Source organism: Triturus cristatus, chromosome 5_2, assembly GCF_964204655.1.
Source record: "Triturus cristatus chromosome 5_2, aTriCri1.1, whole genome shotgun sequence".
NCBI classification, from domain to species: Eukaryota; Metazoa; Chordata; class Amphibia; order Caudata; family Salamandridae; genus Triturus; species Triturus cristatus.
This window is the reverse complement of record NC_140588.1, coordinates 905918635-905944203: the sequence shown is the minus strand read 5'-3', so window position 1 is coordinate 905944203 and position 25569 is coordinate 905918635. Positions and strand designations below refer to the sequence as shown.

The 25569-nt window shown below is 45.1% G+C and overlaps 1 protein-coding gene across 1 annotated transcript in view; it reads left to right on the top strand.

Moving 5' to 3' along the window:
• LOC146829404 (putative defense protein 2) overlaps positions 1–25569 on the top strand; it is a 118530-nt gene that overhangs the window by 28953 nt on the left and 64008 nt on the right. The window contains exon 2 of the mRNA XM_085606689.1: positions 11597–11709. Coding sequence (XP_085462815.1) covers positions 11597–11709 — 113 coding nt within the window. The remainder of the gene's footprint in view (positions 1–11596; positions 11710–25569) is intronic.

Here is a 25569-nt window from a genome sequence, read left to right as displayed (position 1 = left end):
GATGTATCCATCTGGCCTTCCATTCCAACCTTGAAAGCAGAGTTCAACAAGATGAGCAGAATAAGGGCTCTATTGTCTCAAAAAGAAGTCGCGTTGACTTCATCCCGAGAAACATTCGTCCTTCACGTAGCAAACACACGCACGGAGGTGCAAGCGCTTTTGAATACTGATCTCCCACTTCATTTTGGCGCCCTGATTCAGACTATCTTTAATGCCTCGTCAACAATTGGCCTGGCTCATTTTTTTAAAATTGTGGGCTCCGGCCTCGTGACTTCCTTTCAAACTATTTTTGGTATGATCCCCGCATTTTTTCATTCTATTTTTTCCAGCGTCCTCAGAGGTCTTCCTTTGCTTCTCGCACTCGTAGCTGGAGTGCTTTTATTGATCTGCGTACTACGCTATGGATGCACAACTTGTGTTACAAGACAGCATGCCCCGGCTGCTCCATCTTCGTAACCGGATGCTTGAATACTATGGCACTTTACCACTGGCGACCTTAAGCATAGCCTATGGATTGTCCTTCCGGTTTCCCTACTTTATGTGTGTGCAGCCCGTCTTTCATTGCCTAGATTGTCCATTCCAATGGGCTCTGGATTTGTGCCTTTCGAACTCAGTGTCTCCTGCCCCGGATTATGATCAGCTAATGAGCCCCTTAGTGGCTCATGAGTTGGACTGTTCTGGCGTCAGGATTATGGCCTGTGGAGCAGCACATGGAGTCCTTGGGAATTGGGACATTGGAGCGGCTGCAGCAGAATTCTTGGCGAGAAGTTATCTTGAAGAACATACCAGTTTTCCTCGAATGGTGCTAGAGGCTCCGGTTGTCCTTCCCCTTGCTAAACTGGATGGCAGATAATTTTGCAGAACGCTCCAATGATTTCCTCTTGGAAGCTGTTGTAACTTATTGTGCATATACCTTGATGGATTGACTTTTTTCCCCTTCGTTTCATTGTGCATCCATCGATGTTATTTTTTTCTCCCTTTACATGGTTTTTTTCACGATTCATTTTTCTTTTTTTCTTTTCTTTTTTCTCTTCGAACTTTTCACTTACCTTATATGGACTTACAGTTCATGCCCTTGGTTCCGTTCTATCAAACTTGAACTCTGCATTCTAGAAAGTGCGCCCCTACTGGTTAGTGGTCCGATCAAGGGGGGGTGTAGTGAAGATTACTATCTACATATGTACAATGCTAAGTTAGCACAACCGCGTTAGATGTTAGAAAGCCATCTTGCAGCTTTTGCTGCTTTTGCACACGACACTGTGGTTGCATGTTATTAATTGAGAAATGCTTACTCGACTTTGCTTCACATGAGAACTGTCTGTTTTTAACATCCTTAACAGTGAGCAGCGACCTTGGTCTGCACATTGTGTAAAGAAACAGTCTGGGTCACCAGACAGTGCATGTTGTTGGGTACAGGTTGATCGGCCCACTATTTAGTCATAACACGCACGCAGCTGCTAATACCTGAAAGACGAGTGCTTTTTAATATTGCAGTGCAGCATGTTTTAGATTCATTCGGAAGAAGAGCATTCCCAGGAGCAGATTCTAGCTGATCCCGTGATGTGATTCCACTAAGCTGATCTTTACGGTATGGGGTCCCCCATTCGAGCCTAGAGACCTTTTATTAGTCTAATAATAATATTATTAGTTTACTAGCGAAAGGAAGGTGGCTGAAATCCACTGTCATTTTATTATGATTACTCCTTTCATTTTCTATGGTATTGTAACAATGCTGATGGTTTTGATCTTAATCATTTGTCTGCTTATGTTAGCCAAAGTACTGCATCTTAGGACACGAGGTTTATAAAATAAACTCTTTAAACTTTACCGTGTCTCTGTTTATTCTGTTGTGGACTGATATGAGAATAATTACGAACAGGTATTTCTGATTCCCACCATTCCTGAGAATACCCTAAGTCGCGTGTTCTGGGTTGTCTATACATTGGGACCGCCGAGCTAAACCTCGGATAACGAATGGGACACTGATGCTGGTCGGATAAGGGGTTCTGGGTTCTGAGGTGAGTTTTTGGTACACCGCAATTCACTGAGGTCCTGGTTTCCTGCGCATAGTTCTGTGCATAAGCAGAATCCCTGCAACAAACCGTTCCCTAGGGAGTGGACAGGATCAATCGGAGCAGCTAGCTGACACCGCGCACTGCTCCAACGCCAAGGCTCCGAAGGACTCCAAAGACTAAGTCTGTCCTGCACTGTTATTGTGTCACTCTTCTGTTTTGTGTTGTTGTGAATCTATGCAATGTTTCCTGCTGTAAAGCGCTCCGATACCCTAGGGTCAGGCCAGCGCTATATAAAACTTCTTAAATAAATAAATAAAATAAAATGTGCTGCAATGGTAATAGCTGATAGCAGGAAGGGTGTGAAGGTAAGATTTGTAAATGTGAATTTCTAAAATGTGCAGCTTGTGGTAAAAGGTGGCAGTGTCATCCACATCTTCATAGATGGGCCCTCTGTCATCATGCATGTGCACAGCTGGTACAGAACTGTTGGTACAGGACTGTCACCATAATTCAGCACAAGATGTAACACCCGCCCTGGTATCAGGAGCAGCAGTGGGCTGATGTTCCGGGGCAGGAGTTGCAAGATGACTAAGAGTTTGAATGCATGGCTCCTTGACCTGGGATGTGTGGGACATGAATGTGTAACACAGACCTGTAGGATGGCATGTCATACATGGAAAATTTAGAATAATTGAGATGGAGATAGTGACGACAAGAGTGACAAAAGAGTTACACTTCATGGGGGGCCGTGGTCTCGGTGCCTAAGATGGCAGACGCGTGTGCTTATAGCTACACGCCGGCCTGCCGATTATCCGTAAAAATCAGTGTCAGCCGGGACCTGGGGGCACGTGCCGGAGGGGGCCCGATGACAGTGGGGGACCCGGAAGTGGTTCCAGAATGCCCGCAGACTTGGTAAATTGAAGCAGCGGAGACGCGGTGGCGGCGGCCCGGACAGAGTGCTCCCAAGATGGCGGGCCAACTACTGAAGACCGCAGCAGGAAACAGGCGACCTCAAGACAGTCGAGATGCCTGTTAGGATCAAACTCCCCCCGCGGAAGAACTGAAAGGGATGCGGGTGGGGTTCTGAGAGCCCGTCTGAGGTCGCAGTGCAGAAACCGCAGTGGAGTTTCCAGGGCGGGTGTGCACACACTCGGATCGCCCTGAGACGGCGAGACTCAGAGAAGGGGTAAGGATTCGGCCAGGGCGGCCAGTTGGGGCCCGGATTGGGGCCGGGGATGCCAGATGCTAGCACGACCAGAAGAGAGAACAGCCTTGGTGATCTTTAAGGAACCTGCTGAATGAGAGTGCACACTTCCGGTATCCAGAGCACAGCCCTGGGCCCTAGTCTAAGTCTCCGAGAGCTGGAGGCTGACCCATCAGTGGAGCGCTGTTTGGGAGCGCTGTTTGAGGGCTATGACTGGGCACGAGAAAGCACTGCTGAGCGAGTAGGGACACACTGGGCACTGGGGTGGAGTGCCGCCACAGCAAGTGAGGAGAGGTAGCCTTACCCCCGGGAATTTGCGACATCTCCATGCTGGAACTTGAATGGTAACTTGCTGGCGCTGAGTGCCCATAGACTGGGAGGCGATCTTCGGGTACATTGCCGCGCTGAAGGGTGAACCTGAGCAACAGCCACTAAAACATCCCTGCATGGACTATAGTGATTGAATCCTGCTCAGGACCTAGAGGAAAACCTATATGAACAAATGCAGAAAGTCCCTGAGGACCCGGTGCAGCAATAGTTGATTAAAATACTGGAGGCCATTGCTGAAACAAAGGCCACTCTGCATCAAGATATCAGCACGGTATCGGTAGGGTGTTTGGCCTCTTCAGAGAGGAACACAAGAAGCTGTCCAAGGGGGTAAAATTAATAGACCAGCATCGTAGATATCGTGCCAGCACAAAGATCACTGTCATCGGAGGTGGGGAACTCACGGACCGAGTCCACTTGCTGGAGCGGAGGGCTGAAGACACGGAAGGGTGCAACAGGAGGAACAATATTAGGGTCTTAGGCCTGTCGGAAGGAGCAGAGGGCAACATCATGGTGGCCTTCTTGGAGCAGTGGCTCCGAACAGTGGTGGCGCCAGAGGGCTTGTCAACATTTTATACCCTTGAGAGAGCTCACCAAGTGCCAGCTAGGCCGCTGGCTCCTGGTCGACCGCCACGCCCTGTAGTGCCCAGGCTTCTCCATTTCAAAGATAGGGACATCCTGCTACAAAGAGCGCCGACTGACACCATGGGCAACAGCAGAATCTCCATCTTCCCTGCTTATACGTTGGAAGTTCAGAAGAGAAGAGCCTCCTTTTTGGAGGTTAAGAAGGCGCTAAGGGAGGAGGGCCTCCAGTACTCTCTGATATTTCCTGCTTGACTGCGTATACTCCTTGATGGAAAGCACACTTCTGTGAGGATCTAAAGACAGTGTGGGAATGGATAGAAGCTTACATAGCTTGGGTCCCCCAGAAAGCCTGACCAAGTACAAAATTACCATGAAACCGGGAGCCCAGGAGACGATCCAGAAGGCGCCCCCAACGGGGTGCCACAAAGAAACCGACTTTTTCGCAAACCGAAAAGGAGAGAGCAGAGGCGCTACATGCAGTGGTGGAAATTATGCAAGACAGGAAACCCCTCTCAGAGGCCGGGACTTGCTCCTTGAGGGAGACTGAGGAGATTGATTCGGACACCTCCCGCAGTGATAGTGTAAAACTGCCAGTGGTGACTTCAAAGACGTCCGATGAGATCATTTGATATGGAGACAGTTCTGTGGCTTCTGTGGATTCTTTGGGAGGTTGGAGTCCTCTGGTGGGTAACCCAGGACCCCGACTGGCTCACTCAGTACTGGGCCGATGCGCTAAACGCAACTTACATGTCTTAAACAACATCACTGATTAGCCATACCCCACTGAGATCCTTGCCTTGCTGGGTTTGGGCCTCATCTAGTGCTTGATGTTTCACATGAAGTTTGGGCGGCCGACCGTTATCGGACTGCCCTGGGTTTGGGGAGATGTTCAGCGTGGGGTTTCTGTTGCTGGTTTACATTACAAAGGTCAGGGATGAGGGAGGACCCTGCAGGGTGGCCACTGAGTGATACCCTAAAAACATGGCACACACGCACAATGCAATACGGTTCCTAACATGGAACATACGTGGGATGGGGTCCATGGCTAAGCTCCATAATATCTACTCCTGCTTGAGGCATAGAGATATACACATAGACTTCCTCCAAGAAACCCACTTGACCAAAGATGAAGCCGGGAAGTTATGTAGATGGTGGAGAAGACAGGTTTTTACAACAACCTCGTTGGCTTTTGCTTGAGGACATTTGATTTGGATAAGGCCCGGGGTCCCCTTTGATCCTACATGTACGTTAATAGACACAGAGGGGCGGTATGTCCTTCTGGCAGGGAGACTGGAGGGTCGGGAGGTGACGCTGGGTCACATTTATGCTCCTAATCAAGACCAGGTTGCTTTCCTCTCTTCCCTCTCAGCTAAGATGGCTGACTACTTAAATGGACAGGTAATATTAGGGGGGGGGGCTTCAACGGTGTTGCGGATATCGCGGCTGACCGCTCTCACCCCTCCGATGCCGGGTGCACAATCCCACTGCACGGCGGCGGTGTTTCGGGATTGGCCATCTCACTGGGGCCTTGAGGACACTTGGAGAGTACAACATGATAGGGATAGGGAGTACTCCTTTTTCTCACTGATCCACTAGATGCATAACAGGCTTGACACCTTCCTCTGTACACCGGCCTTCAACAGCTCCATCACGCATACTGAATACTTGGGGCGCACACTGTCTGATCACAGCCCACTACTGATGACGCTTTAACCCTGGGGAGGTGGCCCCCAATTACCTCATGGAAGCTAAACCCTTTGTCATTGGAAGATTCCCCTTTTAGATCATTTTTTCATACACTTACCGAAACATTCTGCCCCATAAATGCCCATACAGCATCCTCTGCCAAAGTGGAGTAGGAGGCTTACAAAGTGGTAGTAAGGGGTCACTGCATGAGACAATCTAATCATGGCACAATGGAACATCTGTCACGAAATCCTAGATCTAGAGGGAAAATTACGCCAGTTGGACAATGCTCAGGGATCAGATACCACTTCTCTATAAGGTTGCAAGAACCTCTTGCAAGTTGCAATGAAGTACTGGGACGACTGCGGTGTTATAGCTATAAGGAATATCTGGATAAGGTGTTGAGGGAGGAGGGGAAAGCTGTTCGACTCCTGGCAAGGTTAATTAAACCAGAATCTTGTGGGTCATCAATTACACAGTTCCGGTTAGATACAGGAGATGATCCCGAAGAAACCAATGACTCCTTCCAAGAATATTATGAAAAACTGTACGCTGCTCTGGCAGCAGCCCACCCGTCACACACTAGGGACTTCCTGGATCCCCTGCCCCTCCGGTCTGTAGATCATCAGGTGCAGGAAGAACTGGGGGGTCCAGTAACCTTACTAAAAATTAAAGCTGCCAATACAGCCCTAGGTTCTGGGTTAAAAACCGGGGCCTGACGGCCTCTTGGTGGAATTTTACCAGCGATTCAATGCTAGTCTAGCCCCACAACTAACGCAGCTATATGCGGAGTCATTTGAGCGAGGGGAGCTTCCCGAATCGACCCAAAACTTGCTTGTGATCCCCCTCCCTAAAACTAAGGAGCCAGTGCTATGGTAGTGGATTCTAGGCCCATAACCATGCTTAATTTAGAATTAAAAATTCTCAGTAAGGTTACTCCCCCACATGAGATCTCTCATTCATACCAACCAAAATGGATTTATTCCCTCTCGTAACACCTCTTATAATCTCCGCAGACTCTACTCTATCCTCTACCACATGAAAACACCAACTGAACAGCAGGCAGTAGTGTTGTCAATTGACTTGGAAAAAGCCTTTGACACGGTTAGCCGGGAGTACTTGTTTGAAGTTATGGTGCACATGAGCTTAGGGGAAGGTTGGGTGAAATGGGTACGGCTTCTCTATGCATTGCCCACGGCGAGGGTTAGGACGGGCAAAACGATCTCCAAATAATAAAAGATCTTCCGGGGGAACTCTACAGGAGTGCCCCCTGTAACCCCTCCTGTGTGCCCTAGCAATAGAACCACTTGCAGAGAGAATCCGATTGGGAGGTGAGAGGATAGGACTCTGAGTGGGTGAACGGACACATAATATTTCTTTATACGCGGATGACCTGCTGATCTATCTGGAAGAGGCGGTGATGGGAAACGCCTCGGCTGTGCTGTTACTGGAAAGCTTTCCATAGTGCTCAGGCCGCCGGGTTAACAAAACCAAGACATACTTATTCCCTGTGGCGGGCCCTCTGCCCAGGCCTGAGACCCTGATGGCCGATATTCTCTGGGCCCCTAGGTCATTCAAATATCTGGGTATCCATGTCTTCCATTCCCTAGAGGATCTGAGAGAGGGAAATCTGAACAGGGCCCTGCGATCTCTTTGATCTTGTGAGTACTTCTACTGTACCTTATAGTTACCTATTATGGCTCGGATTTCATTATCTAAAATGGTTATGTTACCCCGGCTATTGTCTTTTTTTTTGTTAACCTACCGGTTTTGATGCCTGCTAGTTGGTTCTGCTTGCTGAACTCCCTATTGCGAGACTTGGTGTGGGGTGACGGGTGCCCGAGGATGTCATTGAAGACTCTGTAATGCCCCCTATCAGAGGGAGGATTGGCAGTACCGAACTTTGAACTCTACATATTGGGCGCCCAACTGCAATGGCTGAGACAGTGGATAGAGGGTGTGAATGAGGTGGGCACTTGTCTGACGGATCCGGATCCTCGCACTAGCCTACTAAAGGCAAAACTGTTAGTATCAACAACGCCCATCCCATGCTGCTTTCCACTGCAGTGCACTGCCTTGCAGGCCTGGAAAAGATGCCAAAACAAGCTACAGCAGACCCCAAGATGCATGCCTAGGCTGCCCCTTGTGGGCTTGCCCCATGGTGGCCCTAAGACAATATTCACAGCCGAACAGTTGGCGCTCAGGACGGAGGCGGGGTTGGGAAATGTGGGGAATTGCTACCCAGAAAAAATCTGATCCCATTTGAGGAGTTATTGGACAATTGCGGACTCCCCGCAGGGCAGTTTCTGCAATATGAGGCCCTGATTCTCACCTTCAAGCAACTATGGGGAAGAGGGAGGGAAGAACCTGAGACGCACCCAGTGTTGCACGCCTTACCCTTGGCTTGGCGGGGCATCAAGTGAAATGGTTCTATGCTACTTTAACTGCAGCGTCCCTCGGCCCCCTGTGTGAACTGCGGGGGTAATGGGAGAGAAATGTGGGTAGGGAGCTCACAGATGCAGAATGGGGTATGATCTTGCAGTTCCCAAAAAGATCTTCCATAAATCGTGCATAAAGTATATTCAATTCAACTTTATACACATGTCCTACATGATGCCCCACCATCTTTATGTTACTTATGGGGGGAGATGCGAAAATGCCCAAGATGTACTCAAACCGATTCAGATTTCATGCATATGACTTGGGAATGCCAGTGCATACGTCCTTACTGGGAGGCAGTCCTGGCCAAGATTAAAAGTAAACTGGGAAGGGTATTAACCCTAACAGTGCAGGTATGCCTGCTCGGTCTCTTCCCTCGACCACAAAAATGCAAAGTCGGGAATAGGCTGATAGACTTAGCCCTGGCACTTGCCAAACGAAGAATAGCGTAAGAATGGAAATCAGTGACTGGACGCCAAGTTGAAACGTGGAACCAAGATGTGATTGGCTGGGCCGGGGCAGAGGGTAGAGTGCTGCGCTGGGAAGAGGCTAAAGGAATGCGTAAGCGCCCCATAGCTGACCAATGGAAGGAGTCTATGGTGTCCTGGGAAAGACCAGCAAGTACAACTAGTGAGGAGGAGGGGGAGGAATGAGTAGTTTGATGTAGAGGCGCTGAATACAATGGCCCCTTCCTACCAGAGGGATTATGGAGCAGAGACAGACCAAGTGCCCCAAGATTGTTAAACTATTGGGAACAAGTGGAGAGGGAAGAGATGAATGGCCACACAAGGGGAGACACCACCGGCCCTGTTGTGAGACCCTTGCATTGAAATCATCCTAATGTAATTTGTAAGATTTTTGTACATGACACCCTTCTGCACAAGTTTAAGTTTTGTTTTCGTTTAGCGTTATATTAAATGCACTAAACATGAATGGTATTGCTGTACCCTAGGAAACTGTTGAAGACTGCCCATCTGGATGTTACTAATAATATGTGGAGTGGGTGCTAGACGGAATAACTATGCAACAGGGATGGGGTCGCCACTTTAGACTGTCTTTCCAGCCCCAAATATACTGTAACCCAACATAGAGTAAACCTGGCGTGACATAGAACTATGTTTTCTAGTGTTGTGTCAATTAAGGAAATAGAAGATATGACTGTTATCCTTGGAAATTTAATGTTATATACGAGAAAACCCACATTAGGGGTGGTGGCAGGAAGTACAGGAGGCTGGACGGCTACTGTTGCACGTGGTGTGAAGAAAGTACAGAGTACCCAAGCCCTACAGATTTGCCCCTTTACACGTGACACAGGATCTCTTCATAAGTAATAGATTCCAGTAGACCCTTTTGACCTTACAAACTACTGGCTTATCATTCACCTATCCCACATCCGCAGGATCATTGAAAAAAGTATTCTTCACACAACTCCAAGATCACATCAGAGCCAACCATCTTCTGGACAGCTACCACTTCGACATTAGATCATGCTGTATTGGGGAAATAGCTACCTTACAAATTGTGAATGAGGCCATCCTCACCACAGATTAAGATGACCTACCTGCCTCCTGATACTATTGAACCTTTGGGCAGCATTTGCCACCATGAACAAGCCACATCCTAAAGTCTGGTTTGGGATTCAGTGGTGACTTCCTCCACTGGATTTCCTCCTAACTCTCCACCAACACCTCATCATTGGCATTTGTTTCTCAATGTCCTGCAAGTGCCACATCACCTGCAGTGATCCCCAAAGATCTATTTTGTCCCAAGTTATATTAATCCTATGTATGGAACTGTATTCAAGGATAGCAGCATTAAAATCTATCACTTTGTAAACAACACACAACTCTACATAAAAGGTTTCTCCATGCTAGACATCTAATGCCTCAAGCATGGCTGCTTAACAACCAAAAATGGATGTGCATAACCAACCTGAAATTTACTGCACCAAAACCTAATTGCTTATATTCGGCAAAACTGCAGTCAAGTAATCCAAACCTGGTTCAACATTATAGACCCTGATAGATTCAAATTGCAGCTTTTGCCCAAGGCAATATCCTTCTAACACACCATCGAACCACCATGCTTAACTTAAAAGAACACATTACTAAGAAACCAAGACAGCTTGATGTCAGCTCTCTCTACTAGAGAAATTATAACCATTCTTCTAGACAGTAACTTTAGAACTGCTGTTCAAGCTCTCAAAAGTTTGATATCTGGATGGTGGTAATGGCCTTCTCTGTGGCCTTCTTTACACAACCCTATCCTCTCGTAAGGGCATCATACACCCTGCAGGATGGTTCATCAAGGGCCTGAGAACAAATGACCACAACCCAACACCCATATGGAACTCCTTTAGCTTCCCTTTACAGGCCCACATTACCTTCAGTGGCAGTTGCATCATCTGCAAAGCCATCCCCACCGACACGCCCACAAGTCTGTAGATAAGCTTGTCATTTCTGGTGGGTCTCAGCACATCTTCAGCCAGTACACCTTCAGACTGGAGATGAAGAAGTGCAAGCAAGAAGCTCTAGGCAACAGGCACTCATCTACGCATACATGATCTGAATGACATCCCCGTATCCATAAGCACTGCCTCATCTCTGCTCCAATGTATGAAACAGCTGAAGACACACCTCTTTAAAGAACACTATATCGAAACACAGTAAATAATCCACCTCATCCCAGAGCACCCACCTTCAATCCCTCTAATGGTATCTCTGTCTTCGACTCTTGTGGCTAGGTTCATGCTGTACATATACTACATACATTGCATATACATACATACATAAGGTTTATGTTCCAGCTGCATTTTTGAAGGTGTTGATATCTAGAATAAAGCAAAAGAAGGGGGGTGGGGTCGCAAATATTTTTTGAATCTGTTCTTGAACAGTTTTCCTTGTCCTATTATGTCTGCAGTTAAAACACTGGACTAGTGTAGGTTGTGAAATAAGTCATAACTATAAAGTTAGAATGCGTGAATGATGGCTTCGGTATGGTAGATTTACTGCTGTCTGAACTGAGATGATCCTGTGCGACTAACAATTAGGAACAGAGGGCATTTGGGTAGCTGTCCTATGCAGAGTCACTCAACTTCGTGTTCAGTCTAGCTAACAGATTGTTAAACTTGTGTGATAGACACAGGTGTACAAATTAAAGAAAGTAGGTGTGATATTGTGGCTTTACCAAGCGATAAAACTTCAATTGAAAAAAGTGCCTGCTAACTCAAGTCATTCCATTCAGTGGTGTTATTCTAGCAAAAATTGGACATCGTGAGATATTTAGAAATAGTAAAAAGGTAATGGCTATGTATAATGATTGCCTTGTCATTTATTCACAGTTCATATTAATGGTCCAGATTATATGGGGATGTTTATAAAAGTTCAAGAAGTTAACGGGACAAAACCTTTGGGCGCTTGGAAAAACCCACCTGGTAACACCAGGCTCCTGCAGGTAGGTTTGAGCGAGTGAGCGTGAAGACTTGGATGTTGCCCGCTTATTGTAATAACTGCTTCTAAGCACCCATCTATGGGTTTTGAATCTTCACAGTTGTACCATATTTAGATATAGATAGATATGTATATATCTATCTATCTATATATATATCGATAGATAGATAGATATATAGATATAGATATATAGAAATAACAATGCAAGCTAAGCATCAATATAAATGAACAAATATATCTACTGTTGTGTTGGGGAGGCACCAGGTAAACCATACAGAAATTTAGCTCAAGCCTATATCACTCAACTAAGGGCTTTGGAGTTGCCTCCCCTTCCCTTTCGCTGCCATACACTATTTCAGTGCTGTGATTGGTTGCTTTGAATCTCCTTCCATTTGCCTTGTGCTTCAGAATGCGTAATCGGTGACCTTTGTTCAATCAGTGCCTTCACTCCACCTGCTTCTCTTCCCAAAACGTGACCACTGGCCTTCCTGCACTACTCATGACTGCTCTTTCCAACTTATTAACCTACAAACCTGCAACACTCCTCATTTCTGCTTTGCCTTAGCCCATCTCCGATCTTCCTGTACATGTCTGAGGTCTACTATACGAAGATACTCAGGTCGCTGGTCAGATTATAATTTTATTGCTTCTGTGAACTCCGTCCAGTGATTTCTGATTTGAGAATTTTTGAAATGTGCAGAATATAATGTTAATATGGAAGCTCAGAGTTGACTCTGTTGGCTGGAGTTCCACACTTAATACTAAAAATAACATATCCAAAGTACTTTATGAGTATACGCAATTTGATAGGCATGTGTTTGCTGAGATGTTTGCCAGAAGAGCCCATATTACTCAAAGGTTTGTCTAAAACGAACATGACACATCTGCAACACGCATGCACTTATTAAAACTGTTTTCCCTCTAACAACTGTAGAAGAACCATTATATGTGGAATTATGCATTGAAGAGTGCAAGCAGCCATGAATATTTATATGTAAGAATAATTTGGACAGATGTATTCAATGTTCCTATTCAAGTGGAAGTGGCCACTGCATTTCATATGGTGGTGTCTGTTCAGTCAAGCGTTGGTGCACTCCTGTGGCCTATATTAGTTCTTGATTTGTCAAAGCTGCACTTTTTCATCATTTTGTATGTATATTCATGATCATAGTATGAGAGGAAGATTGATTTAATGTCAGGCTCCTTGTTGTGATGATGAATGGATGCCTATTGTCTCATGCAAGCCTCCTTATGAGATGGTGTACCACTTCTGAGCCATGAAATCTGGGCAAACTCCTGACTTATGTACATATGCATGGAGGAGCTGAAGATAACACTTCAATCACGCACTTCCATTTTTCAAATACAAGAAGTGCAAAGTAAGGCACATGTAGTAATCTGTGCACATGACTCTTGTGCAAACGTGCACTCAACCGATCCATGTGTTGATTCAAAGTCCATTTTATGTCCAATTAGAATTGTAACTATCGTTAACTTCCAAGAATGCTTCAAACTATGTTTAGTAAGATGAAAATAAATGACAACAACATACCATCATGCAGTTCATCACATTTTGCCAGCTTACCTCCTCTTTTTGCTGTATCTTTTTATTGGCCTTCGGACTCTGAGCACTTTACCACTGTTGACCAGTGCTAAAGTGCATGTGCTTCTCCCCTAAAACTTGGTAACATTGGTGTGTACACAACTGGCATATTGAATTTACTTGTAAGTCCCTTGTAAAGTGGTATACCATATACCCAGGGCCTGTAAATTAAATGTGACTTGTGGGCCTGCAGTACTGATTGTGCCACCCACACAAGTAGCCTATCAAACCATTATCAAGCCTGTCGCTGCACGGCCTGTGTGTGTAGTTTACTGCCGCTTCTACTTGGCATTTAAAACCCTTTGCCAAGCCTTTAACTCCCCTTTTATTACACATAAATCAACCCTAAGGTAGGCCCAAGGTAGCTCATAGAGCAGGGTGATGTGTAAGTAAAAGGTTGGGCATGTACTTTTAAGTTTTACATGTCCTGGTAGTGATAAGCACCCAAATTCATTTTTCACTACTATGAGGCCTATACCTTTCATAGGTTGACATTGTGAATTCCTTAATACACTCTAAAGCTGTAATTCCTGATTAGAAAGAAGTAGCTGTATCATGTTTTATATCTTTGGGATTGTGAAGATAGATCCTCTTTACTGGTAACGTTGAATTTAACATTACTATTTTAGAAATGCTATTTTTAGAAAGTGGGCATTATTCTGCCCTTACTGCTCTGTGTGCCTTCAGCTTGTCTGCAATACACATCTAGGGAAGGTGACAGCTTCACTTTGTGCATTCCTTCTAGACAGCCACAAACACAGGAAGGTTAGGTTTGTCTGAGCCCTCATCTGCATTCTGACGGCCCTTCCTGGGAAGGAAGGGAGGGAAGAGCTGACACTTACAACTGTATACGTATCCTGCCCCCATACAAAGGGCTGATTACCCCCTACTGATAGTCTGAAGACAGAATTAGAAAAAAAGGACCTTTGTGCATTTCCAAGAGCCTTCTTTGAAGTCACCCCCACTTCAAAGACAAAACTGGGTATAAGTACTTGGCCTCTGACCCCCCCTCAAAGTAGATACTTCAGGACCTCCAACTTGACTCTGACGCTGTGCTGCATAAAGGACTGACACTATGCTGGACCACTGACCTGAAAGACCTGATTTTCTCTTGTGCTGCCCTGTTGTCTGCTGCCCTCTGACTCTACTAAGGAGAGCTGGACTCTGCTTTTGCAGCAAAGTGATCTCCAATAGCTTGTTGGCTTGCCTCCTCTTGCTTGAGACTCAGTGATATCAAAGTCTCTACCCCTGCTCCTGGGGTTCACTGGAAGTGGAGCCAGATACTTGCATCACAGAAATCGACCCAACTCCAGTCGGCGTGTAGCAGAACCGATGGATCAACCCGGTTGCAGGAGTACCATCAGCGCATCGCTCTCTGAACCAACGCATCGCTTTGAAAGCTCAGAACTGCACATCTGCATAGTGTTACCTCAAACAAAGATGTCTGTCATCCAAAAACAAGTTGGTGAATTTGGTCTGATCAAAATACCCTTATGTCGTATGAGCTATAAGTGGGGCATTGATATCCTCGAAGATCTTACAATGGTCTGCCCCCCACATTGCAGTACTTTGTGAGTGTGAGTCATGGCTATCAGCCCAGAAATGAAACTGCGACAAAGTCACCTCTCAAAAGAAACCACAACATTTGTGGGTTTCACTACCAATTTGACATCTTGCTTTCTATATGCTTCTGTGCTGAATAAAAGAAGACATTAACCCAAATGTCTTGGCTAAGGTTGATGGAAACATGCTTGCTAAACAAAACTTCTGTGATCTCATTATGGAAACTCCATGTCTGTTGAGATGGTGATACTCAAGCGCTTGTACCTGAAAAATCCCATATCAGAGGAGAAACTTGAATTATTAGAATTTTGGACACACTTCTATCAAGCTTTATCAGAGGTCAAAAGTGAAGTGAAATGGTTTTGTTATGTGTAACAAATCAATAGGTTGTACAGTGTCATCATTGTGTATCTTATCCTCCTTGCTTTTAGGTATGCAGAGCTGTTGAATGAATATTTGAAGAATGTTGTCTAGGTTGGCCATGTGATGGAAGTTTAAAACCTTGTTCTGAGTCTTGTCACCTGTTGAGTCTTCAAAAACACCTTGATTAGCAAGCATCGTATTTGGGTAGCACCAAAAACATGTTTTTTCCTCCTGGTGGAAAATAGCTTTGGTCTTGGCATGAAGTTCAAGAATTGTGCCTTAATCTTCAAACTGACAGATATTCCCATGCCGGTGAGAGCCTTCACCTTCATGTGGCCTTCCATCACCATGCACTTTGGCTGTCTCGCTTATTTCTTGTGCCAGACACCACTTTGGAAATTCTAAAGACTCCCATCTTCATCATCTGTTTCTTCTTCATCAGCTATTGGTTCTAAAAAGGCATTTGCAGCACCCTCATAAAGTAGTGATCTGCTTACCCTTTGCTGGTGGAATGTCAGAATTAGGTGTTCTGCTGCTTGAGATATTCTGGCAAAATGTCTTTGACACTGAATGTTATGCAGGTCCTTCAAGGAGAAGTGAGCTTCATGTGAGTTAGACACCCCCCATAAGGTTCACACCTGGCCCCTTTGTCTTGAGTCCCTCACATTCTGTGACAGGCTGAGGCACTCAGTGGCAGAAGTCCATGTACTCCATCACCATGTGCAGCTGACATGGTTTCTTACATATTCCCCAGTGTGTGGCAGCATCCATTTTCAGTCCATTTGATGGTTCACTCCATGTTGACAGAGACATCTCTCTGCTTTACTGTCCCCCAACACCACAGTAAACCCCTTTAATGTCATCCTACATGCTACAGCATATTTCAGTAAAGACCTGAACAATTTAGACCATACTAACCCAATATTGAACAAACTACAATTGGCTCCACCTTGAAGCTTGCATCGTTTTCAAGACCATTTACATTGCATACAAAGTCAGCAGAGAAAATAACCACCCAGGCAGACAATGCCAAACTAGAAGCCATGACATCATAAAACTGGAAACAAAAAAATACATAAAAGAAGTAACAGAAGACAAGCGTTCACCATCTGTGCCCCCACAACATGGGACAACACTTCTGTCTACATCCGACCAGTCAAAAGACCCACTTCTTCAGAGAACACTACACAATAGATGCACCACCCATGATTGTCTATCATCTGTTTAATTGAACCAGAATCTCTCCCCTCTATTCATCTTAGCTAGAATGCAGGTCCTAGCTGGATGATACACCTATGTATGAAACATCCCTATTGACTGATTTTCCCTCTCTTCGGTACATCTGAGTTTTAAGCACTCAAAATCCAGATTGTCCTGGATCCTGAAGTTGATGATAAGTATGTAATCTGCAATGTGATCTTGAAAATTGATAACACATCTTTCTTCAGGAGCTTAGAATGAGGGACTTCTCTCAGCAGCATCTTGTACCTTGGCATTCATTTTAGAATTATGTATTCAATATATTTCAGTACAGGCATAGAGACAGATGTGCTTCTCTCACCATAAAAGGAGCCAGAGCTGAAGTAGAGGGAATTAGCAAACGTGCCTAGGTGCCTCCTTTGGCATTGGCATCATTCATCATTCTCACTTGGAATCTTCGAAGAAGTATGATAGCTCCCATGTCACCAGATGTTTGGTCTTTCACACATGGGGCGCACAGAGCAAACATGGAACTAAGTGCGTCCCACAGAAACTCTGTAATACCTCTCTCTCTTGGCTGACTGCAGGCAGTCGCAGGTCATACCTTTTACCTCCTCAACACATTACTTGTACCACTAATTACTACATGAGATGTTCTACCTCCCATCCAAGAACTGCGCGAATTGCAAAATTAAAGGTATCAAACAATAGAATTAATATAAAAAATGTAATAAAAAATATAACAATACAATTTTTAAAATAGGTTAAACATTAAATAAAAAAATAAAGAAATAATAAATAACAGCAATACAAAAAAAAACAACACTAATAAAAGTACTGTATTATGAACGAATTTGTTCTAACTCAGATTTAAGCAAAAATAGTTAAAAGGATGGGCTTTGGAGGAATTAGATTTACTATTCCGCCTCCAACATGAGCAAAAACAGATAAAGTGTTGTACTTTGTAGAGAGTAGATTTAATATTTCCACTACGGTATAACCAACAATAGGGAAAGTTTTGGACTTTGGAAGGGTTATATATATTTTTTTCACTACAATCTGCACAAAACAGAAGGGAGAGCATTGTATTTTGGAGGGGTTAGATGTATTATTCTCCAATCTGTGCAAATTTAGGGAACGTGTTGGACTTTGGAGGGCTTCGATTTACTATTTCCACTCTAATCCAAGCAACACTAAGAAAAGCATTGTGCTTTGGAAGTATTAGCAATACCATTCCAATTAAAAATTGTTTTAGAACACATTTAAATGCATAACGAAAAATAAATATTAAAACAATTTTTTTGTAAAAGTATGCCTAATTAATGAATACACTTAAATATTATGCATATAACACATTTCAAAATACAAAACTTATAATAATTAAAAAATGTTTAAAATAATTGCATTTCTTTACCTACTGACTAAAAAACCCCACCAGGAAACAAAACAAATTAATGAGGTATTTTAAATACAATAATTGAAATATTAAATTAGTTATTAAATGAAAGAATAGATCTAAAAATACATATACAATAATTATTTTTAATTAAATACATTGGTCAACAACTTAACAATTGATTAGAAAACAGCAAATATTTAAATTAATTAATCAATTAATTTCCATAATCAATTAATCTATTAATTAATTAACTGATTCATTTTAAACAAAAAAACAATAATTTGTATTACCAATAATGTTCGCCCTAAACCTCTACAAACCCAATAAATCTTTAATAAATCACAAATGATTAAAAAAATAATAATAATAATTAATTAAATGGTTTACACAATTATTTACCTGTTAAATAGTAAATTAACAGTGACAATAAATATGTTCCCACTGTAATCCCCTACAAATCAACCAACCCACTACTAAATTTAAAAATAATGTAATAATTTATAATATTTAAATGTAAAAAAACTATATATATTATTAATCTTCACTCCAGGTGCCAAAGTTTACCTTGAACTAGCCAAATGATGCCGGTGCCCGCGACGGCTTGCGACCTATGTTTACTGTACCAAATGCCGAAACGCATCATTCTTGGTGACACAAATAAACTGGTGTAACTATTTGGAGTGGAGCTTCCATTTCCACGCATAACATTCGTAGAGATTTGGATTCATTTTGATCTATTAATATTTCTAAAGTGTACAAAAAAACAAAAATATCAGGTATTATAACAATGCTAACACCAAAAAATACTATAATAAATAATGTACATTAAATTAATTAACAAATAATATTTAATATAACTATAGTAAAATAAGAATTATTATATACAATATTTGAAAAAACAAAATAATAAACATAATCTATACCTAAAAACGATATCCTTATCTTTGATACTCTGTCCTATGATGTTCTTGACTTGACTGTATTTTTGACACAAAATTGTTGTACCACAATATTTTGGAACAATATATATATATATATTTTTTTACAAAATCGTGTTGAAGATTTTCAACACAAAAACAAAGACACAAACAGCCTAACTATGTAGAGCAATAAGCAAGTTGCACATGTTCCCCACCATTTACACAGCAGTAAGTGACTACCCCATGCATGCAGGAGCCATTCTTTCCACCCTACTGAAAACATCATGCTCCAGGATCCAAGATGTCAAGGCACAGTCTGCAGTGTGGCCCTTGACTGCCAAATCCATTCCCATTTTTTGGGGCATCATCTTCTTTGCTTCTCGTGCAGGGAGCACCATTCCAATTCCATTTTCTTCTAGTCTTGGACTACATTTCTTGTACCAACCTTCAGACCTACCCTACAAAAGACTTTCGCATAACGTTGTAGGTCTGCATCCCCCAAGATATCAAGTAGTACCAATTTTGATGAGAGAGGGCGTATTATACCAGTTATATCTGTAAGTCAATGTACTATTCTTGACCAAAGTGCCTCCCGACAGTCCCACAGGGTATGTAAGAGAGTCCCCCTCTGCGTAGGCAGTGATCGGTAGGAGCATAGCCAATCCTGGCCAAAAGTGATCTAGTGACATATATCCTGTGCAGGATCTTTAACAGCACCAATCTGAAGCTAGACCGTATGGCCACCTTACTCGGTGCAGCAATCTCTTTCGCACACTCCCCCTTCTTTAAGAGAACCATGCCTCCTTCCCATTTCACCTTAAGATCCACTAGTGGGTCAGGGGTACTGTTTATAATGGTACAATATATTAAAGATATGGCTTTCTGTGGACTCCCTTGTGACAAAAGTCTGTCTTCCATGGGGTTGCATCCTTGGGGGAATCGCCTCTAGGGGATGTGACCCACCAAGGCATGGCAAGTACTTAAATTCTACAGTGTCTGTCAGGGTTTTTGGTCCACTCTCTTCCCCATACATTTCCTAATTTGCTAATCCCGATCCGGTCCCATTTACCAAATCCCTGCAAATTCCCCACATCCTGTAGCATATCACTGTTCCACAGAAAGTTTTTTTTGTTAAGGTCCTGTTCCACTTGAGATGGTGTAGTGTTCTGTTGGACTTGGCCTTTTTGGCTAAAGTTCACTTAAACTTTTTGCTTTTCCCCTAGACCGTTTTCCTGTCAGAGAGTTGCGAAGTTAGATGCTGTAGGTACTTGCCACTGCTAATCAGTGTGCACGTACAGATGTTCCCTGTATACATTTTAGGGGTGATTGGTTGTCTCTGATTGGTATGTTTGCCTTACTAGCAAGATCCCTAAGTGATGTGCACTGTGTGTGCCAGGGCTAGTACTAAAGAAATGCGCAGAGAGGGAACATAGGTCTTTAGTGTAGGGCCTGTGTGCATTATGCTAAATTAGCATGTTGTCCGGACAAGTGCTACCACTTGTCAGGCCTTACTTTCCCTTTTGTATACTCATGGGGGCACTCCTGTAGGACGTCCTGGGTAACCCCTAGGCAGGGTGCAGTGTAGGTAAAAGGCAGGACCTGTGCCACTGTGGGTGCTAGGCCCTGACAGTGGAAAATGCTCCATTTCATTTTCCCTGGTGAAAGGCCATCCTGCCCATAGGACTGAATTGGGGAGGCTGGGTGAAGTATTGTTAGCCTAGTTTCCCAAGAATTGGAAATGGAACAGTGAAGTTTGGTATGTCTGAGCTCACAGCGTCATAACGCATCTTTGTGGGTAGATGGTTTTGACGCTTTGTGTCCAGAAGCCGCTGTTTGAGAAAATGGCTGAGTTTGTGCTTTAGACTCAGCAAAATGTGAATTACCTGTCTGTATCTGGAAGACGTGAGAAAGGCTGAGGGAGGTCGTGCCCCAGGGGAGGGGTGGAGACGGCGCCAGGCTGCCCTGCACCTGGAGCGGGGAGAAGGAGTGGCTTTGCGAGGTGAAGAGGCCTGGTTTAGAGCCATAAACAATAGACCCATCTCCCTCTGATTGATTAAAGATCCAGGCCCCCAGTATCAAAGGGAGGACGGTGACACTGGGGGGGAGATACGCAAGACTGATTTAGGGAGGGGTCAGGGACCCCAGAGCACAAGTAAACTTCAAAGACAATAAGGGGTATAACTAGAAGAACTGTAACCCCAAGACTTTGGTTAGGTAGATGATGTCGTCGAGAACGGTCTCGGTATCGGTCAGAGAAGTGCTGGGAGCGCTTTGAAGACGCCATGGACTGGTCGAGTCTCTGGCGGCTTTGACCTGTCCACGATCGGGAAGAAAACCTGCCTCAGATAGAGTTGCTAAATAGGCTGCGGGAGACTCTTGACCCTTGCTTCGTGATCTGGGGCTTGTGGGCAGTTTGTAGCACCTGACCGAGGAGAGACTGAAGGGGCGCTGCAGTGGGTCATGCCCCCCCTTCTTCCTGAGCAGGACTTTGCTGTGTGCTGCATCCTGCACCCCAAGGGCCCGAGGAGAGCTGGCTCCCTGTTCGGAAACACAGGAACATAAAAGTTTCCAGGAAGTCCCAAGTGGCGTGGTGGTGGGACCGTGTCGTGGCAGCCTGAGACCTCCATAGGGGTGCCTAAGGTGATCTTGGGCACCCGGAGCAAATCAAGACTGACGCGCAGGGTGCGTGTCTTGATGCGGCTACAGGTGTTGGAGCGCCTGTGGATTGTGGGCATCGTGGAAGAGGGCCAAGATTCGGGACACGCAGGGGCTGCATGTCGCAGTGCAGTCAAGGTGCTAGTGAAGAGCGCCGGGACATCGTGGGCACTAAGAAGGAGTGAGTCTCCGACACGCGTGTCGGCGTGTGGTGGTGCAGCCAGGGTGTTAGTGGAGAGCGCCTGGTACCTCGTGTGCACAAGGAGGAGAGGTGAGACTCAGACGCGCAGTGTGCATGTCATGGTGTGGCCAGGGTGTTAGTGAAGAGCGCCTGGGTCGTCATGTGCACCAAGAAACGAGGTAGGTCTCCAGCACGCAGGGTGCATGTGGGGGTGCAGTTGCGGCGCTAGAGGAGAGTGCCTGAAGCTTGTGTGCACCAGAAGACGGAGCGAGACTCAGACGCGCAGAGTGCGTGTCAAAGTGCCAGACGAGGCGTAGTGGGGTGCGCATGGTCATCGGAGGCCGGAGGAGGAGTGAGTCTTGGACGTGCCGGGGGTGCGTGTCGAAGGTGCCACTGGAGGTGCTGGTGAGAAGTACTGGGGAGCGGTGAGCACCGGGGAGCGAAGAAGTCCTAACAGCGCTGGAGAGGAGGGCCAAGTGATTAGGCCCTCAAAGGCAATGTGGGTTGGCACCAGCGTTGTGTGGAAGGAGTTTGTGCTGAACGTTGGGGGTCCGGACTGGCAGCCCCGCAGGAGCTGAACTACCGGCCAGAGTGCGGCTTGCCCGTGGTGACAAGGTTCTGAAGGGCGGCCAAGCCGCTGCTGCAGGAGAGGAGAGTGGGGTCGCAACCCCCCAGGTAAAGTGGATCATCGCCTGGGGCGGGGTGCGGGCTCGGCGGAACACTCTCTCGGCCTCTCGCTGCTGGCAGCTGTGTGCGCCTGTTGCTTCGGCCCAGATCTCGGTCCATGCTGGTCTCGGACGGGGCAGTACAGGGGGCAGGGCCTGGAGTGGAACTTGGGTGTCATCGTTGATCCGTTTTGGGGGCAACTGGTCGCACAACTTCTGAAAACATTCATATAACACTTTGCATATTTGCTGCTAACAAACTATCGAACTATTGAACAACGTCTGACACTAGTGGTGCTTAACGAACTCAGGGGTTAGTGTGCCATGCTCTTCGTTATGTTTCTTTCGCAGGATACAGGATCATAGCGTGGCGCACTGCATTGGTTATTTACTGTACTCTACTGAATTGCACGGTGACGCATTGCCTTATTCCTTCCTTGCACAGGGCATGCTGGTGGTGATACGCATTGCATTGTCTTCCTATCACACTGTACGTAATTGCAGCGTGACACATTGCTGTATTTCTTCCTTGAACAGGGCATGCTGGTAGCAATCCAAGTTGCATTATTTTTTGTTGACTCAGTACATGATCGTGACGCTACGCATTGCATTGTTTCACTGTGGCATTGAACAGGAACCCATTGTTAAGTAGGGCAGTATTCCTTTTATTTTGCAACATGTGTGATTCTAGAGATACAACGTACCCAACCTGTTGAGAACGGTTAAAAGTCAGTGTAACTGTTGGATAGAGGCGGTGGTTGGGGATTAGGACCGCCCAACCCACTGGAAACAATATAACCCATTGTGTATATGTTGGATTTGTATTGTGTGGCCATCTCGTATATCTTTCTATATAAAGTATACTCGTTTTATACAAACTTGTGTGGAGTCCATTTGTAATGACATCATTGGGATTGCTGTGGGCGTTGTTGCACATACTGAACACTCGTGCCTTGGAGATAAGCCTGGCTGCTCGTTTGAAGCTACTAAGGAGGTGAGCAGGGCTGTCTCGGACGGTGTCCTTTCTTGGCCTAACGTGGAAGCAGGGGGGTCCGGGTCGCGCACTTGACAACAACGGTGCGCGCGGGATCTCCGACTTCTAACATGTTCTTTCCCAGGTCCGAACCACTGCCACAGTATGCTGTCGAAGAAAAGTTTGTCTCTCTTGCCTATTTAGCGCAGGCTGATAACTCCTGTTGCTCATTGCATGTCTGTTGATCCTCAGTGCAGGCTCTTCCACAGGGCAATGGCCCATTTGTGAATTTTTGCCAGGTGAGAGGCCCAGTAGTACGCCTGTACATTGTGGAGATCAATCCCATCCCACAGCAGTGTCCTCACTTCCATTTCCACCTGTCTAAAGAACTCTGCTGGTATCCAATAGGGAGTGTTCGGAGTACTTTTGGGAATTTGGGAGAGCCATCATCTTAAACATTGCAGCCCTTCCTAGGTGAAACAGTGCAAACTTCACCAATGTGTGATATACTTCCAGAATGTGTCTAAGACTTTGTACAGATTCTTCCGTAAGAATCCTTTCCCTCGTTATATAGGTTCCTGGATATTTGAATCCCCGACAGTGGATAGAAAACCAATTTCTCCCAGTTAATGCCGAAACCAGAATAATCCCCAAATAAATCTTACATCTACATCTATGGTCAACTCCTGGTCTGCCAGATACAATAGGACGTCTTCCATCTATAAGGATATACTCCTCCCAGGTGCCCTCCCAACTTTGGAACAGTAATTTGATTATTCACCAGAAAAGAGGCAAAGGTTGCACACTTTAACAAGGAGGACTGGGAGGGCAGCAGATGTCAAGGGGCCAGCTTCACAAAGGTAAACTTAGAAGTCTGGATTAAAATTAGACCAAACGTCTAATTTTACAACTTTGGGAATTCACAAAGGGCATTTATGAGTACTATCTTTATGTTCGCACTCGGGGGGAGAGTTGGAGATGTACTTTCATATTTTATATTTCTTGGTAGTGAAAATGTCTTAAATTAGTTTTTCACTATTGCAAGCCCTACTTATCCTATTTGATAACATTGGGTTACCTTATTACATTTAATAATTGATCGTTTGTGTTTGGTAATAGGTAGAAATTTCATGTGTTGTTATTATAATTTAAAATCCTCTATAATGGTAAAGTTGGATTTCAGTTTTATAAAATAGGCATTTTCTTAACCTATCCATTTGGTGCCTGCCGCCTGTTTCCTGGATCACATGACTGTGATTAGAATGGCAGTTAGCCGTTCTGTATAACACCCCAGACAGTGACTCAAAGGGGGACTAAGTATTGGCATTATGGGCCATCCTGCCAAGATGGGAGGGGCCGAGTTGGTCACACCCCATTTACATTTCAAAGGAGCTGCCTCAGCATACTCACACATAAATTCACACTAGCCTTTTGTCACCCCAGACATCTTGGGACCAGAGCAGACAGGAGGGAAATTTCAGAACATATGTAGGGGAAAAACACAAGTTTCTTCCACTTCAAAGCTGGCGCCAGGTGTAACAAACCTCAGATTCACTCTTCAGTTCACTCCTGAACCTGCAGAGGACACTCAGAAGGACTGCCCAGCACTTCAGAGGACTATCCTGCTGCTTGATTTCTGCTTTGTACTACAGAGGATGGGTCTTCTGCTGTAGCCTGCTTTGAACCTTCACAGGACTTACCCTGCTGCTGGTGGACTGCCTTGCTGCTTGAACCCATGACTACCTAAGTTTTTCCAAGAGCTAGTTGACTGACATCCTTTTCTTAGTTATAGGCACACAAACTGATCCAGCAATTTGAACCATGCACCTGGTCCCTGCCTAAAGGGATTCCTACCCTCCAAGTGGTTCCCATTCCATCCTGGACCATAGAAAGTGGTGCTGAAGGTGCCCATATAGCCAAACATTCAAAACTTGGAACTTTGAACATTTTCAGGCAAACTGTGCCCCTTGAGAGCTGAGAGGAGACCAGAACCTACCTGTTCATAGAGCCGCCCAAGGCAGCAAATCCTGTTCAGCAGCTCCTCGTGGAAAGGGTATCTGGCCTCGTGCAGCCCTTGTTGGCTACTGCCTGCAGCTTTGTCCCACTTAAGAGTTTCGACTTCCAAAAATGAGACCAAGTCCAAATGTAAAAATTTTCATCGCTGCTTCGTCCAGCAGTTCCTCAGTGACAACGCTTCCTTCTCAGACGTTGATGGCTGCCTGGCCTTGCTGAACTTAAATATTTTTCTTCAAAATTTGTTCTAACTCCGAATTTAAGCAGAGACCAGGCTCAATCCACTTCACGCATCCAAATCCCGCTCCATAACTTTCAACAATTCTACT